The sequence below is a fragment of the Esox lucius genome, chromosome 13 (genome assembly GCF_011004845.1).
Source record: "Esox lucius isolate fEsoLuc1 chromosome 13, fEsoLuc1.pri, whole genome shotgun sequence".
In the NCBI taxonomy this organism is placed as follows: Eukaryota; Metazoa; Chordata; class Actinopteri; order Esociformes; family Esocidae; genus Esox; species Esox lucius.
Window position 1 is genome coordinate 32,584,568 of NC_047581.1, and position 18,267 is coordinate 32,602,834.

An 18,267-nucleotide genomic window follows, 5' to 3' on the forward strand; every position below is an offset into this window, starting at 1 on the left:
CTCTGGTGTTGGTGCCAAAAAGCTCAATTTTAGTTTAATCAGACCATAGAACCTGGTTCCAATCAAAGTTCCAGTGACATTTAGCTAATTCCAGGCGCTCATGTTTGTGGTCTGGTGACAGCAGAGGCTTTCTTGTGGCAGCCCTGTCAAATCAGATGTTGGCAGCCTCTTATCATTGTTTTGGAAACTTGGTGTGCCCAAGATATAACTAACCTCGGCAATTCTCCAACCAGTGATCAATTTCTTTGCCACTTGAACCATTATTCTGTGTGTGGGGGCAAAATACATGTGTATTCTTTCAGGCTGGTTCATGACAGCACCAGCTGTTTTTTATTTCTTAATTATTACCCTGATAGTGGAGACAGGTATTTTTAGGCACGTAGCTATCCTTTTATAGACATTATCTGATTTGTGAAGATCAACAACTTTCTATCTCATTTTTTGTGTTCTCTGGCCTTTCCCAATGTTGATGGATGACTATGGGTGTTTAGCCTGTGTGTCACCTCAAATCTCAAAGAGCGAGCAACAAGAATTAATGTCCAGTATGGGTCAGAACCTAGGAAGAAACCTAGAGAGGAGCCAGACTTAGGGGTGGCCAGTTCTGTTCCGGCTGTGTCGGGTAAAGATTATAAGGGCACATGACCTTTTGAGGCTACTTCAATTTTTCCTTTGATGTTAAGGTGACCAGCAGGTCAATAAATGCAGGTGGGCTGTTTTCAGAGTCTAGGCAGAATCCAGATCAGCTGTACAGTGTTGTCTTTTTCCTGCCTTAAGTGGATGGGACGAACACAGGGGTGCTTTTTAATGGGCCTGGCTGGTGAGCCGTACAGACTTGCATAATGAAGCAACAATTACAGCCAGGCTCATAGCTAGACTGTCTCGGCTGGAGAGAGAGACCCTTACATCTTCACGTAGACCTATCTAGAGTGGCCCCATGGATGGTTTCTGCCGCAGGGCTTCACAGGCAGCCCTAGGGCCCAGACAGGGTCAATGCTCTGCAGGGTCCTTTCCCCCTGAAGATGGTGGCGCACTGGTGACCTTCCCCCAGGAAAAAAACCCCCAAATAAATCAAAAATGCACTACATAGTACGAATTAATAAAAGATGAACATATGACTCCTGGTTGACTCCACGCCAGCGAGCATCCGAAATGATGCCCAACTCTGGGAATATCCACATTCCTGTAATGACTCTAAATCCTTAAAACTGTAGTTTACTCTGGCAACGTCGAAGTCACCGGCGTTCGCTATTATTACCATTACGGGAATCCCAGCCTAGCGCCATTGTGCCGTTTATGTTTTCAAACAGGAAATTAGTCCCCTTTTCCTCTGGCTCAGGCTACCGCAATGGGACAGATCGTCCGGGTAACCGAGGCCTTCCGTGACACAGTCCACTCGTCGTAATTAGCCATCCGCGTCGTGGTTACCTCGCGCCACACACGTCCCGGGCCAATCTCAAATGCCCGGCAGGTGGCCCAGTATACTTCCGTCCGCCTTTGAGGCAGGTTAGCCAGTCTCCCAGGTGTCACATCTCTTCCAGATGAAACCCCGTGACCCACCAGTCGTTCATTTGTCCTTTAAAACTTTCTACTCATAAATAAGATGTTGCCTTATCTCCCCTGGAATTATATGGTACCATTAACATTCCTCCGCCTTGGAAGCAGGGGGACCAACGGGTTCAGGAAGTCACCTATGTGGGGAGGAATCGAGGACAGACAAATGCCTTGTGCCAATATCCAAAGCTCTCTGAACAGTACTGTTTGAAACATTGGTAAAGACACTAAAAATGAGGAATGTATATATTCTCCCTCTCATGAAATGTGTACTCATCGTTTGACCGTTTTTTACAGTGAGAGCTCTAAGAGCTGTAAGAGCTATGTGGGAAAACCCTTGCACATTCTCAAAGACCTGGCCTCTCAATGACAACGGTCTCTCTCTAACTGCAGTTTCTTCGCTGGCTTGGCAGCAGCTTGCTGCTCTCTTCACGTTTGGTTTTCCAACCCGGTTCCTTCCAAAGTCGGCCTACTATGTGCTCTCATTCATGGACCGAGCTAAAAACAGTGGAGGACTGAACAGCCCCATGTTCATCGAGCTAAAGTGATGAGAAACACCTGGACTTCTTGAGAACAAACACACGCTCTTTGAGGCTAATGTCGGCAAAGACAGTATTTACAGGCAATTCTGGACATTGACACAAATCTTACCTGATCCCACATCAACTTCGGGTGAGACGACAGGACCGAACTACTTAGAACAGATCTCCCTCTAGCCCAGACAGAACATCTGTGCACTCATTTTGCTCAGAAGAATTACGTAAGCAATATCAGTGTGGTTCACTAATTCCTGCCCTCCCACTGGCATTCACGTGATTGGTTTCTGGGCCGTGGTTCTAAGCGTTCATTGGTACGAAACACCCACATTGCTCTCAGAAAATGACCAGTGTCGCTAGTCAATATCCTTGATTGGCCTATTGGTGATAAGCTGTTTCCCATTACCCTTTCTTACGTATCAAGGTCAGTCACATTATCCATGCTTGACATGAACTGCCTTGTTTTCTTTTAATATGTTCACTGTGTTTCAATAATACATGTTTAATGTATGAGACGAAATGCTGCCTTTCCCTAAATTTCTATTTAGATCTTTTCCTGGTAACAGATAACCAGCAGGTGGTGCCAGGTTAAAAATATATAGAATTAAATATTTTCATAATTAATATCTAAATGATTTATTTTCTATCAAAATACCAGAGGCTACTTCACTACAACGTAGCAATAGCTAACTGATATCCACAACAATCCAACTAAATAAGGTTGGAAATCTAGCCCTCGTTGCTAGCATTCGTCTCCTTTCGTAAAAAAAACAGCATCCCAAATGAGTGGCTTCAGAAATGTGCCCATGTCTTAACAAGGATTCTCATTGGATGACCAATAAGGTACATGCAGAGTTCAAATGACAGAAATTTATAAATTAACAGTGCATAACAGAATATGCCCTAAACATGAGCGTGGAATGGTAACTTTTCTCTAAGTGAGAAAATAATGAAACAAAGATCAAGAGGACTGAATAGAAAGTAAAATATAATTATACAGTGCAATGCAGACCAGAGCAATCAGATGCAAATCTTCCAATGGTTTTTCCACACGAATGGAAAAGAAGCTTGCTTGGAAAAGCTAGGGGCGCCCTAAAGAATATATCACATGGTAAATCTGGTGTTGTGTTGTGTTGGGTAAATCACAATGGTTGAATGGGATGTAATCATGCATGCTGGAAAGCGCTCGCCATCATGCACGTAATACTACACACCTCTCACAGCTGCGACGCCTCCACCAAGCACATTAAGGCATTATGTTGAGTGGACACTGCAGACTTTTAGTGCCGTGTATTGTCAGACCTAATCATTCCGTAAAGAACTGTGGCTCCGGTCTCCCACACGTAATTTAAACCTGTAAATATTATGGCATGTCTATGAGGCGATCATAGAAAAGTAGCCCCAAGGAAAGAGGCATGAACTCTTCTGCAGTGTATGAATGATCCTTCTGTTTTACTGGTGCTCAGGAAATATTTTACCATGACTGCCAAAAGCACAGGAAACAAGGTAAGGTACAACTAACAGCAGCTCTAGAGAAGCTCTTCCCTCCACTAAGCCATTAAGTACAGAAAAACATGAATCAGACAGTGTAGCCTACTTTAGTAGCTATTTATGGCCCACAAATTAATGTCAATTATAATTACAGTAGACAAACCACACAATTTGCATGACCTTATGGTTACTAATTTTCAACAATTTAAAGTTCAACTGAAAATGTGTCAGAGCTGTGAACTTGGTGAAATACTTAAATATCAGGGCCATTAGTTTGAGGACTGATGATTTTTAATGATGGTAAACCATTCCAAGCCTACACAAGAATAACTTCATAAATACAGTTCCTTGATGTCTTTTTAGAGGGGTCCATAGGGGTGGGAGTTTGAGAAGACAGCGAGTGCTGTGTTTGAGCCAAGCAAGCGGCAGGGCTCCTAACCAACCACGTCAATCTCATTAGCACACACATGCGTGCGCACACTTCCCTGCCTAGAAGGTATGACACACCTCCTAATCTGCTCCTCATCCCACAATAGCCTCCCTCCCACACACGTACAACATACAAGTCAACACGGCAAAACACATCAAATTGTATTCGTCAAAGGGTTCGGTAACAGGAGTCGACTAGCGGTGAAGAGCTTATTTGTAGGACCACCCCCCCCCACCCCCAATTTTTTATTTAGAATTTAAGTAATTAAAACTGAAAATGAAAGATACACAATGAATAGACAGTTAACAACAAAAATCAAGAAATAAAGATCATATGAATAACAGTTATTTGACTATGTACAGGTAGTACCAGTACCAGGTTTGTGGTAAAGGATATGTGTAATTTTGGTTATGTTGAAGTAGGGTTAGCAGCAGATAGGTATATAGCATTTAATACCAACATAAAAATGCAAAAAGAGACATCTTTTGTTAATGTTTTATTTGGCAGACTTGTTTAGCATATGACACAGACAGAAAAACAGGTCGACTTACAGGCAAATTCACTGATGCATGTATAGACAGACAGACAGACTGACACATACATACACACACACACACACACTATACTGTGAGACCTTTTTAGGTTTATTTTCCCTAACCCCCATAACCTAAACATATACCTTAAAGCTTCACCTTAATTCTAATCTTAAATATCAATATAACTTAAATTCTCACCTTAACCTGAAACCTTACAAATGGGACTTTATTTTTTTAAACCACTAATTTGGAGCTGTATATGTAAAATGTCTTTTATGTGCACAATCTATAAGCGGAGTCACTATCATACCTCAGATAGCCATGAAACACCAAGTTTTGATGACATGTGGCACATAACCAGCACTAACGCGACATAGTACACCCATGTTGTGCTGCAAAGGCCGGAACACGTTTTTACATGGACCTTTTCAAATTTAATTTCCTCACTTTACCTGGTTTACCAGGAGTATAGTATTACACACACACACCTTGATCAACTACGTTTCAGTTGTATTGGCACATCAGGCCTGTAGCAGCTGTCCTTCCACTCAGAGTACAGACTCCTTCATCTGGCTAATGGAAATCCACACTAAGACACAAACTCATGTTACACAGGACAGAATGAAAAGCCACAAATATCTTTGCAGCGTGCATGAATAAATGAACAGAGAAATAAATAAACAAACAATTTAGTCACAGCAAACAGACTGCGATTGGATGAAAGGGTAAGTGGGCGCGCACGGCAGACAGTGCAGAGACGTTGGACAACATGCTTTGGAGAAGATTTCAGAGAGTATTAAGAAGCTGCAGAAAGACAAAGACGGTCTGGAGTGAAGGATTCCTCTGTGGTAAACAGATGGAAAAATTTGAGGGCGAAATAGGATTTTCTCTCTGGAACCGTAGGTACTCGGATTTGTGGAACAGGATTAACTGGTGTGTAATAATATGGAAGCTGAGGGGGGTCTATGCCCCGGTGTGTGTTTGTGAGAGAGAGAGGGAGAGGGAGACCTAGAAAGAGAGACCGAGAGAGAGAGACCGAGAGAGAGGGGGTTGAGTAGGTAGTGGTAGGGGGATTAAAAGATCTCAAGAATTAAATGGGTTTTCTCAGAGTTTTAAGAATTTATGTGACTGTCCTAATTTTAGGACTCTGGTGAAATATGAATGAGCAACTTGTTTTGGAAGGGCCCTCTCGCACAGGCCTCCGACTGCTGAAAAGCAGAAGGACTGCATGTCCCGGGACAAACCGCCACAGTATACACAGAAGGAACGTGACAGGTGGTCATCACTCTCTCTTGTTTTTCCTATCTCAGCTACTGGGTAAGTAGCATCTTCACTCATAACTCACAAGAGCCGTCTAGAAAAACTCAATTTCCCTCTGATATCCTTTTGCGGCGCACAGACACAGCCTGGCAATGAGTCCCATTTACAAGGTATCATTTCAATTTGCCAGCATCCAGTACATCAAAAAGCATGAGCGCGGACGGAAAACGTGTCAAGTAAATAAATAACTAAAAGGGATTTAAAAAAAAAAACGAAATAAAGCCAGGGTTGTCTAATGGAGTGCCTCCGGGCCGAGCAGCATGTTCAGGCTGACAGCCACCCGTCAGTCTGTTATCCGAGGGCGGAGGGGGCTCGTCTCGCTCTGAACCCACAATGTGGACCGCCACAGCCTCCCATCTGTGCCTAAAACTATTTACCCAATGTACGGTAACAAAACAGCCACCTCAACCAGGGTGCCGCCACGCTTCGTGCCACACGAAAACAAGGACATCTGCAATGAATAGAGAGGAGCTGAGGGAGAGAGAGAGAGAGAGAGAGGGAGAGCTGGGGGGGGGGGGGGGGGGGGGGGGGGGGGGGGGAAGATAACGGGTTAAGAACTGACCGGGGGAGAAAGAAAAAGCTAGTGTGCGTGGAGACACGGCTGTCGTGGCGCAGCCTTGCCAAGAACGGCAGGAGACGTCCTTAGCGGACACCGGCCTCTTCCCAGATCTCGGCCTGGTTGCGGCCAACAACAGCAGCGTCAGTGCAGCTGCAACAATGACGCCTGTCGTCCCCCCCCACCCCCCCCCCCCCCGCCCCCCCCCCCATACTAGGGACTATTCGGTCCATTCTGCTGATTATGGGCGCAAGGGTGTGTGATAAGGCAGCACTGGGACCTGACAGGAGGAGGCATTGTCAGAGAGTCTCGGGGCAGCAAGTGGGCTCATGAGACTGGTGGGGCGGGGGGCAACGTGGGTCGCGGCTGATAATACCCCCAGTCCAAGCTAGCCGGAGATCCATCCTGCCTTACCATTGCGTCACACTATTCGCGAGACAGTGCGGGACCCGTAGCTCCAGAACACTCGCTGCATTGTCCACGGGAGACCAGGACATTCCTCTCAGACCCGACCGGCACACAGTCAAGCCCGCAGAGCGCGCACACACACGGGCCTGTGTCGCAACGAGCTGCACAGCCAAACACAGAGACCCGCGGCACAAAATAGATCCGGCAGTGCCAACACTGCCCCGCCATCTACCGCCGAAGGCTAGATGGGACGTAGATTTGGTCGCGTTGGGAGTAAGGAAGCTCAGGGTCTCCAGGGTAAACCCTGGGGAGCAGAGACACCTCCGTCAAATCTTGGGTTGTTTGGTGGGCCTTAAATACAGTCGTCCCTTTTCAGATTTCAGCGTTTCCGTCCACCTTAACGGGGGACACTCAAGTGTCTCGACTAAGGTGATTGTTTGCAGGCATCTGAGGGAAATTTCCATTGCCAGACTGACTGGGTTCAATTATTTGTCAGCTCCTTCATCTTGGCCCGCTTGCGACATTATCTTTGGACATTACCTCAGCGCCAGTGCTCCTCACCGAGGAGACGACCAGTCTCACCCAGGATAAGTGCGTTATCCACTTATTTGAGCTGGCTGGTCACCCGTGACATCTGTCCATGAAAACCAAAATGCTTCATGTTTACAGTCCAGCGGGCCTCTGCTTCATCAGACACACACACACGCGCAGGACTCTCTGTTCTGTGTTTTGCTTTCTCTCAGTTGGAGACTCTCAGCACCGATACTTTCTTTTCCAGGGCGCTCATTGAGCAGCCATCTGTTCCCCATGCTGTGGAACACAGCTCCCTCAGGCAGTGACTTGTGATTTGGTTTTCCACATGGTGGCAAAATTGTAAATTGGGTTAAGTATTAGAGAACCATCGCGGCACATTGGATGTTTTCAACACAGAGAAATGACCTGAGCCTTGTTTGCATTTCTGCATCAGGTTAGGAATGCTCACTGCCTGTAATCTTCACTTCAGAGTTCATTCAAAGACGACCAAAGTAGAGCAAGAGCTGTTGTATTCCCACTTGTCCTGCCTGTGGCAGAGAAGTGTGGACGAGCTGCCAAAACCTACTCTTAAGCGAGTGACTAACTTATCCGTTTTACAAAGGCTTTGGAGCCCATTCTACATGCTTATCATCCCATTAACACAGACACTGCCTGCTAAGTTTGATACAAAAACAAAAACAACCTAAGGCCTTATTATTGTTAAGTAGGAAACAGCCAATTGAAATGACTACTTCTCTCAATAAAAACGGAACTTCATCAACGTGATACAAGGCAATAAAGTGTTTTTACTGGCTCTCCAAAAGTGGAGGGGGAGAAACGATTTATTCCATCTTTTGTTCGGAGCAATGCTGACTTGACAGGTATTAAAGTATTAGGAAGATAGAGAAACATCTATAAACAAACAGCCGGAAGCCTGGATTTCTCTAAGAGAGGCACATTTTCATGGAATAATCTGCCGATCGTTGCGAGACATAATATCAACCTTCCTGAAGACTCATCTCTTCAACGGGGGCTATGATTGAGTGTAGTCTGGCCCGGGGGTGCGAAGGTAAGCGACAAGGCACTGGATTGACAAACCATCCCCTTGCTGCTGTCTCTGCCTGGCTGGCTCATCTTTCTCCACTGGGATACTATGCCACTGACCCTATTACAGAGGGATGAGTCACTGGCTCACTCAAACTCACCCTGGATATAGCTGAGGGGAGTGCTTTACATCATGCCCGTCTTTTTTTCCACCATTCTCAATGATATTTCAGTCACCAACATAATTTTTCTGCTATCTGCTATTGCGACCTTCTGCACTTGTTTGGCAAGTGCTACGTGAAACATGCTCAGCCTTATCTCAGGGTACTTAGTGGACTGTAGTTTTCACTTTGGTGGGGTTGGGGCTGCGGCAATATGTGTGAGGCCATTTCCTGCCTGCTTTGCCTCGACTGGGGGTAATTAAGAACTAGGTCTCAGCATCTTCCTACCCAATGGTCTCAGACCCCAGTATCAATGCTGCATTTGTTTATGTGACAGGAATACTAGAGTGAGTGAGTCCTCTCTGGTGTAATTTATCCTATCTGGCTGTTGACCTTATGTCCTCTCTAACTCTCTTACGGAACCACCCTAGGCTGCAGTAATAAGTATTTTGATCTGCTGATTATCTGAACGTCTTAAACATAATAATGAACAATCAGGCTTTTACTCTGAGAATCTCAAACCAGCACAACCAGAACTGGATTTCCCTATCGCTAAGCCCGTCAGCACAATAGCTTTTTTTCCCTCAAGTTTCTTGGTGTCAAATGTATAAGCACGTTGTAACAACTGTTTTTATAAAATAGCCCAAGGAATTTGAGTAAGGTGATACCCAAGGGGGGAAAAAAACTATCCGTTCTGGAAAAACCTTCACCGTTGACCAATTCCCTTTGATACTGCTCCATTGTGTTTCACTTAATGAAAAGAACATGCTGGATGTGGGAACCTTTCCCCACATACTAAGTAGATTATGGTTTGACTTTCATCTCTGTATCTATCTGGTGAAACCACAGGCGGAGTATGAGAAGAAAAACCATGACACATTTCCGATTCCAAAATGGTTGTATTCTTCTAGTGCTTGAGTTTACATATAGACACTGTCTTGACAGATTCCTTGGGACACATTTCATGCATCTCACAAATAAACAGCATTGATGTTCCACAGGTCCACAGTGGCATGAATTGACAGAGTCAGAAGTACCCGGGAAGATTTTTTCAACAGATTAATTGCAGCTTGATTCCTGTCCTATATACACAGCTTTCACACTGAACCATGAAATCAGAGTTTTGTCGGATGACACCAGCACTTCATCAGCATAGGGGTCCAGTCAGAGAACACGGGGAACGTGACCACCGGCATAGCTTTATCTAGAGCATTCATCACACAAACATGTAAAAATAGACGGGCACCCGCATCAAGTGAGAGAGTCCAACTGTGCTTGAACCATCTCTAGCTGCAAGGAGACAGAGAATGTTTGACAATTAGCAAAAAGACAACATGCCAGTGGATGTTCTGAAGTTAGCGATGCAGAAAGTCGACATGTATCACTGACCTTGTTGTAGAAGTCGAGTAGCTGCTGGTGGCTGAACTCCACAAAGACGTTCTCCACTCTCTGGGAAAAAAATTGGGAAAATCTCACTGTGAGCCAACAACAGTCCATCAAATTTCTAAACAAATCATCACTCAGAACGATTATTAGCGCAGTTCAGTCCAGTGAAAGTACAGTAAATTAAATTACTATCCGGTAAGTAATTCACCCCCCCGCCCCCCCCCCTTCCTGTCAGGACTGTAACGGTGTCTACATTCCCAATGATATCTTTCTCATGTTTATAAAAAGGGGCACTTAAACTCTAAATGTCTTGTGATGCGAGCGAAAAATAAAATACATTAACATAAACAATGAGATACGACGAAGGATTAAGAAGAAGGTTGTCAAACTTCTAAACTGTTGTGAGACTTGGTCCCGGTGTTGCGCTACGCATCAACCATCAACACAGCCAGTGGCGCAGAGGGGCTGAAGGCGCGGGGGGGGAGGGAGTGTCGGAGCACATTAATGACAGGGATATTAATTAGAACCAACATAATCATACATAATGAAGAGGAGAAGGGGAAACGTTGTCTCCCACCAAAGCCCACTTGGCATGTGTGAACATTAAATGTAGGGCACGCGCACATACACACACAAACAAACACACACACACACACACACACGTTTGACAAGGTAACAGCTTTCGCACATTGCGGATAAAATATGACCGAAAACAAATCTAATCAGATTGCTGCAAATTGTTTTGAAGGTACAAAGTCAATATAATTCCCCCACCCCACATAAAAAAAGAATTGTCCATTCAATTGTAATTCCTTGATACTGCTTTGGAGTCCAAAGAGCTCTGGAGGATACATATAGCCAAGTGAGATGTCTGGAAACAACCCCCCAGTGAACGGGAGATGAACCAGAGGACAGACCCGATTGGCTAAGGGGGATGTTCCGGCTCGTCTGTGATCTTTTACAAGGTGGACATACAGTAGAGATCCCACAACATCAATGCGTCTGTCTGCCCTAGACACTGAAGGGCAGCCAACGTTTCCCGGAGCCGGTGAAGAGTCAATGCACGTGGTGCGGTGATTATGGGGAGGGAGGCAGCATTTTAACCCACCCTGGCATTTCGGCACCAAGGCCTGGGTAGAATTTGACAGATCTGGGCCAGCACTAATGGGTATACTTCCAGAGCACATCCAACACTGTTGCTAGCTAAGACAGGATGCTCAGGAGATCCGCCGTCAGGCTGTGTTGCTCGGTTTGCCCAGGCTTCAACAAGCACATGTGGGGAAGAGCATGACAATTAAATTATGTATTGGTGAAGAAATAACCCTTTGGCTAGTAGGTACAGAAGACGATGCTTTGAAGTGGCCCTAGCTCTGCCATGGCTGATTATCCATTATATTTAAATGAATCATTACCGTGTCATAACGTCAACTTAACCAACAATATTCCAGCAGCAGATAGTGCTTTTTTTCTACGTGAAGCCGAGACCTGGGCAATTGAGTAAATGTTGACATAAAAAGGCACTTCTCATGAATTATTTGTTATTGTGCACTAAGGTTTTTGTGATTTGCAACACTTGTCAAAGCCATACAGCACGAGTGCTATGAAGGGGAGAATTCATACTACCTATAAAAGCACAGATAGATAACCCAAGAGCACCCCCAATAGTGACTTGGTGAGAGACACCAGAAAATACATGTAAAAAAGCGGCCAGAAATAAAAAATAAAAAAAACTTACTAAAGAATAAAAACAGAGAACTCTTTGTAGATTCCTAGAGAGAAAATGAGAAAGTCGGATTCTTCAACCGGGTGGACAAACACTTCTGCCAGGGGAAACAAAACAGCTGAACCGTAATGAATCAACATATTGATAATGTTTGAAAGGCCAGATCAGTCACTTTCATAAGAACTGTTTCATAGTTGATGTATACTTCCAATAAACAGGACAAAACTGTAAACATACAGATTTCCATTTAGTTCAATAAACTCTGTAAACACATTTGCAAGTCATATGAGTTTTGCATGGTTGTGTGCGTTCACAGTTATGGAGGCCATTTTGAATGATCCTGCCTTTGCCTTGTGAATTGTTGATGGAAATCTTGACAGAATCAGGAGGCAGAGCTGTTGGTTTTTGGCACCTCACCCTCGACTCCCCAAACATTCTTAATTATGAATAAAAACCCCAACTCCTGGGCTAACCGTTGCCATGGACACTGAGCTCTTAAAAAACCAGCATGACAGTGTATGGTGCTGGCTGTCTCGGCACAGAATGTCAGACATCCCTTTGTGTAATTGCAGAGCTGCTCGGAGGGATGTTCTCTTAAGTTTTATTTTTCTGTCAATCATTTATTTCTCACAGGTGACAGTAAAACGAATACGCGAGGCAGAGATCTGTGATATTTTGTTACAAACAACATGCAGTGGGAATTTAACCCCGTCCGTTCAAAAGGTATTTTGATTAGAGGTGAGAACTAACACATTTTCCTGCTTGTTGAAATGCTTACTGACAAATCTTGGATGACATGCAGGACTGCGAAAAACCATCTTAATATGGTGGACGTTCAGGTCATCACGATACACAGAGAAATTCTTCATTCAAACATCAACAGTATAATTACGGTAGGCTGCGTGACAAATGAAACGAGAAGTCCCAAATCTGACAAACTGGGACATTACCCATTGTTATGAAACAAGACTTGAGACAACCGAGACAGCGACACGTGCAGTTCAGACATCCAAAGCAGCAAACACGTGCTGTCAAACAAAAAGCGGTCTTCCCTGTCACACCCCCGTAGGGTCTGACGCCATCACGGAAAGATGGTCCTGTCTCACGCTGTCTTGCTGCCAATCGGTCTCTCAGTCCTCACGCCCGTCCGTCCTGTTTACATTCCCCAGATTCTGCCACACTATCAACACACCCGGAGGCAGGAGCCAAAGGTAGGATATTTACAAGGCTTCAATTCAATGGGACCTTCAACGGTCATAAACACACGGGGGGTCATCCAGATTCCATAGCACTGAGAGGAGGACAGCCCCAGGCTCCTCCACAGCACTGAGCAGAGGCCCAGGCTGGATTCTAATGCCCGGTGGTTCGGGGAGAGCCTGGGGAGAAGACTTGCAAGAGGAACGCAGGGGGGGGGGGCGGGTTTATGGCATTTAATGGAGACAAATGGGATACAGGGTCAACAACTGGAACAACAAGACGACTCAAGATGGGTTTGGTTCGTCCACACAGAACAGAAGTGCAACAGGGCAGGACGCTGTGAAGAGGCAACATTTTGACCTTCTGTCTTTCGCACCTTTTGTTCTCATTGATGCCAGAGCCCAGAGGACAAAGCTTTTTATTCTATTTTTTTTTTTTTCAGCCAGCATTATCAAATCCCACATACAAAACAGCCTATCGAGGAAGCATCCGTCCATTGCGAGATTGGATTGACATTTGTGGAAAGCCAGGTTGAGTCAATCCCCAGATGAATACAATGATCCAATTAGAGAATAAGTGGGCATTCGTCTACATGCTGGGCCAGCCAGACTGGAGTGCTACGAACACAAAAATGACGGGGAGGATTCGGACAGAGGATGCGGGAGTGTGACCAGAGTATGACGGTGGACGCAGACGGATGGTGGCGCTGCTGAAAGAAGAGTTATATAGCAGACACTCTCATTCCAGAGCCTCTTACAAGATCCATTAGGGTTCAGCACCTGGTTCAGTCTCAACGGGACAATGGCTGATTCTTCATCATTTTTTTGGGTTAAAACTCAAACCAGCAACATCGCGGTTATAGACGGACCATTTCTTTCCATTACAAAAGGAAAATATGGGTATTCTGGATAATTTAATTTGGATGTTTAAAATATTTGCAAGACACTGAGTCTATGCAAGAGATAAACACACTTATCTAGATGGAAATACATACAGTGAACCCCTAAAGTATTTGGAGAGTGACACGTCTTGTTCTTTGGTTCATTATACAAGCATTTTGGATTTGAAATGACACAATGACTAAAGATTAATTTGAGACAATGGGTAAAATGTATTTAAAAGCATTGTCATCAAAACAGACACATTTAAAACGCCAGCTGTGGCTTCACAGCTTTTTCCTATTAGGGTGGTGCATTTGTTTGCAGCATTAGTGACTGCACAAGAGAGCTGTCAATGTGTAATCCAGATCCTAGGGTTTGCATTAGCATTTGGAGCATGCTGCTGCACCTGCAAAGAAGTATCAATGCAAGTCAATCTGGCCACCTTGAGACAGAAATCACAATAAACTGACACATTAAGTTTGGCACATGAAGAAGACAGCACTGGAAACCTCAGCAATGGCAAATGGCCCAGCCAGAAACAAGCAAGGCCTCTAAAGAGGATGAGCACAGAATGCTCACCATACTAAGCAAATAAACAACTCCTCAAAAGATATGAGCACACGCCAGGAAGACGACTTCACTAGCAGAACTGCAGGGGCTGGACCACAAGGTGCAAAAACACTACTTGACCTTAAAAACAGCATGTTTAAAAAGCACCTAAACCAGCCTGCAGAGTTCTGTATAGTGTATGGAGGGAAACTAAATAACTGACATACCACCCCATCTGGGATATATGGTGGAGGGGGTGTTACGTTTGAGACAAATACACAGATCAGCCATAACATTGACCACCTGCCTAATATTGTGTAGGTCCACCCTGTTGAGGCATTGACCCCACTAGACCTCTGAAGGTGTGCTGTGGTATCTGGCACCAAGACGTTAGCAGCAGATCCTTTAAGTCCTGTAAGTTGCGAGGTGGGGCCTCCATGGATCAGACCCGTTTGTCCAGCACATCCCACAAATGCTCGATTGGATTGAGAACTGGGGAATTTGGAGGCCAAATCTACACCTTGAACTCGTTGTGTTCCTCAAACCATTCCTGAACCATTTTTGCTTTGTGGCAGGGCACATTATCCTGCTGAAAGAGGCCAATGCCATCAGGGAATACCATTGTCCATGAAAGGGTCTGCAACAATGCTCAGGTAGGTGGTGTCAAGGTAATACCCACAAGAATGGCAGGACCCAAGGTTTCCCAGCAGAACATTGCCCAAAGCATCACACTGCCTCCGCCAGCTTGCCTTCTTCCCATAATGCATTCTAGTGCCATGTGTTCTCCAGGTAAGCCACGCACACGCACCCGGCCATCCACGTGATGCAAAATAAAACGGGATTCATCAGACCAGGCCGCCTCCTTCCATTGTTCCGTGGTCCAGTTCTGATGCTCACATGTCCATTGTAGACCCTTTCGGCAGTGGACAGGGGTCAGCAATGGGCACCCTGACCGGGCAGGGGCTATAGCCCCATTTGTAAAAAACTGCAATGCACTGTGTTCTGACACCTTTCTATCAGTACCAGTGTTAACTTTTCCAGCAAGTTGAGCTACAGTAGCCTGTCTGTTGGATCGGACCACACGGACCAGCCTTCGCTCCCCACGTGCATCAATGAGCCTTGGCCGCCCATGACCCTTTCGACGGTTCACTGCTTTTCCTTCCTTGGACCCCTTTTGATAGGTATTGACCACTGCAGACCAATAACACCCCACAAGGTCTGCAGTTTTGGAGATGCTCTGACCCAGTCATCTAGCCATCACAATTTGGCCCTGGTCAGAGTTGCTCAGATCCTTACGCTTGCCTATTTTTCCTGCTTCTAACACATCAACTTTGAGGACAGAATGTTCACTTGCTGCCTAATATAACCGACTGGTGCCATAATAACGAGATTATCAGTGTTATTCACTTCACCTGTCAGTGGTCATAATGTTATGGCTGATCGATGTATGGCAGCCACTTAAACTGCCTCACTTGTCTTCACCCTTTTCCATACTCATGGAACGGCGGTCCTTCATGCAGCACAACAATGACCCCAAAACACACAAGACGTTTTTCTGGGTCCAAAGCAGTTAAGGTTATTGACCGGCCAAGTTAACCCAATCTGAATGCAATGGCAAATGGAAGGCAAACAGTCTCCAAAACAAGGAGTTACTGAAGATGGCTGCAGTCCAGATACCCAGCGTCCGGTGAAGTCCATGGATCACAGGCTTCAGTCAGTCACTGCATGCAAAGGTTATGCAACCAAGGACTAAACAGTGTTTTTGTACATGTTAACCTGTCCAAATGCTTTTAGAACCCTTAAATGAAAAGGGACTGTGCAAAATACATATTTTTGTGGTTCTTACGATACAGAGGAAAATACTGTCAAATTAAGGCTGACTTGCTGGAGACAGAAAAGAAAAACACTGTATATAACTGCCATTTGTAGTATACTGTACATCCAGGAGTTAGTATATTTAAGAAATGCTCTTTCAGAGTTTAATTTAAAGGGACAGTTCACCCAAATTATAAAATTACATATTGGTTTTCTTACCCCATACAAGTACAAGGCATGACAGCAAAACATGCTTTGGTGCAGTTTACCTGACAGTGGTTCCAAATGCTAATGTTTCCTTTCAAGTCGCTGGGCCGATATTACCATTTTAAGCTTCACAGTCAATTTCAGATTCTGTCAAATGACTGTAACCTGATGCACAAAAAATGCTAATTTGCATGGTTTGAATAGGATTTGTGCCATAAAGGCTAAAATATTATTTGTAAATAGTGCCAAGGAAAATATACCAAAGCCTAGATCACAAGACTTCTATTTATATCACAAGACTTCTATTTGAAAACCAATGTGTTTTTATTACATTTTGGTGTACCATTCCCTTTAACAGTAGGCCATGTTTATACACCGTGAAGGCATTTGGGATTCAAATGACATCCTTAGGGCTGAAAAGATGACAACACAATGGCAGTTTTGCCTACTGGTTTGTACACCAAAGATGTCTGAGGCGGAGTCCCCTTTTCAGTGCTCCATTACATTAAGCCACATCCTCTGCAGTCAGAACAATGAGGCCGTCCCAGCGCCATAACCACCACATGCCTCTAACACATCCGACTCCTTACCCACCCAATCTGCATTGCTCAACCACAACACTGAACTATGAATGCTTTTTCGGGAGGTTAATATTGGTCTGAGGTCGAAGCCTCCGGGGGAATTTGTCTGGTCATTTTGTTTAGCGGTTAAAAAAAAAAACGCATTGTCCCGTTGAGGGACTGGGGTGTCCCCTCCAAGCAGACTGAATGTTGCCTTGGCTTACTGGGCCGCAGGGTTTTTTTAACACGGCTCTCCCACTGCCATTCACTACAGTACACAGCCTGGCGCAATAACAGAGCACAAAGGCTGGGATTGTCTCCGGCAGCGGCCCAGTCAAAGGCCCATAAGGACAAGCCCTGCTACACAGAGGCCTCTTTCAGAGTGGGGCCTCATCTCTGGGCACCAGTGAGGCCTTACCTTCACTCCTGGTGCCGCCCCCCAATCCCCCCCCACATCCCCCACCCACTGACCAGCTCCCAACATGGGAACAAGGTGTCTCCGGTTCCCTTGACCTCTGCTGAACAGGAAGACACCGGGGGGGGGGGGGGGGGGGGGGGGTCGTCTCCATGTTAATCACTTAGCTCCAGGTTAATCACTTAGAAGGCTGTTCCATTATTTCCTGCTATGGAGAATGGCTTGTCAAGGGCCATGTTGCAGCAATCAGACCAAGACGTTTACAATGAGCAAAATTCCACTGTATTTGCGTTGCCAAGTCCAACGCAAGTCGATCACCGAACTCACCACCAGACCTTAAATCTCTTTTCAGCCTTCTTCGGCTTCTGATCAAAAAGGGGACATCTCTTTGTTTTAATCAAAAACACATCGGCACATAAATTGTCACCAGGCAGCATGCTTTGCAGTGTCTCCCGTGCCTCTACTTCCATTATCAATTTTCTCTCTCAGGGTTGCTGTTGGCTGGGTGCTGTCGCACACGCTCTATGCTCATTTCGAAAGGCTGACTTTGGTACCTGCTCCGCCTCCACCACATGACATTTTCTGGGCCTTGTGGTGACGGTCGACTCAGCCGAGTAAAAAAATAAAAAATTTGTCTGGAAACTGGCGTCAGTGTTCGCCATGTGCTGCGGCCTGAAAGCTACGCGGGGAGCTTCCAGGGTTTCAAAGCCTGCAGTGTTCGAGGGGGATAGAGCAGATGTCAGAGGGAAGAGACGGAGGCCCGCCCTCAGTTTACTCACAGAGGGACACCAGGCAGCAACGACACTCTACACTTTGATTTCGATCTGCAGAAGGCAGGGCCCGGCCAACGACTAGCAGTTCATGTGTGGTACCAACACTGGCCTAGATATACACTGGCCTAGATATACATGCAAATGAATAATATCATATTTTTTTGAGATATGGCTCATAAATCTGTTTCTGGTTTTAATCTGGTTAAAGTATTTCC

General features: G+C 45.3%; 1 protein-coding gene across 1 annotated transcript in view; it reads right to left on the bottom strand.

Moving 5' to 3' along the window:
- Positions 1-9,425: 9,425 nt before the first annotated feature.
- Positions 9,426-18,267, bottom strand: part of commd10 (COMM domain containing 10) — a 30,925-nt gene continuing 22,083 nt past the window's right edge. Inside the window, 2 exon segments of the mRNA NM_001303828.1 lie at positions 9,426-9,836; positions 9,936-9,995. Of these exon segments, the coding sequence (NP_001290757.1) occupies positions 9,798-9,836; positions 9,936-9,995 (99 nt within the window). The 3' untranslated portion in view covers positions 9,426-9,797.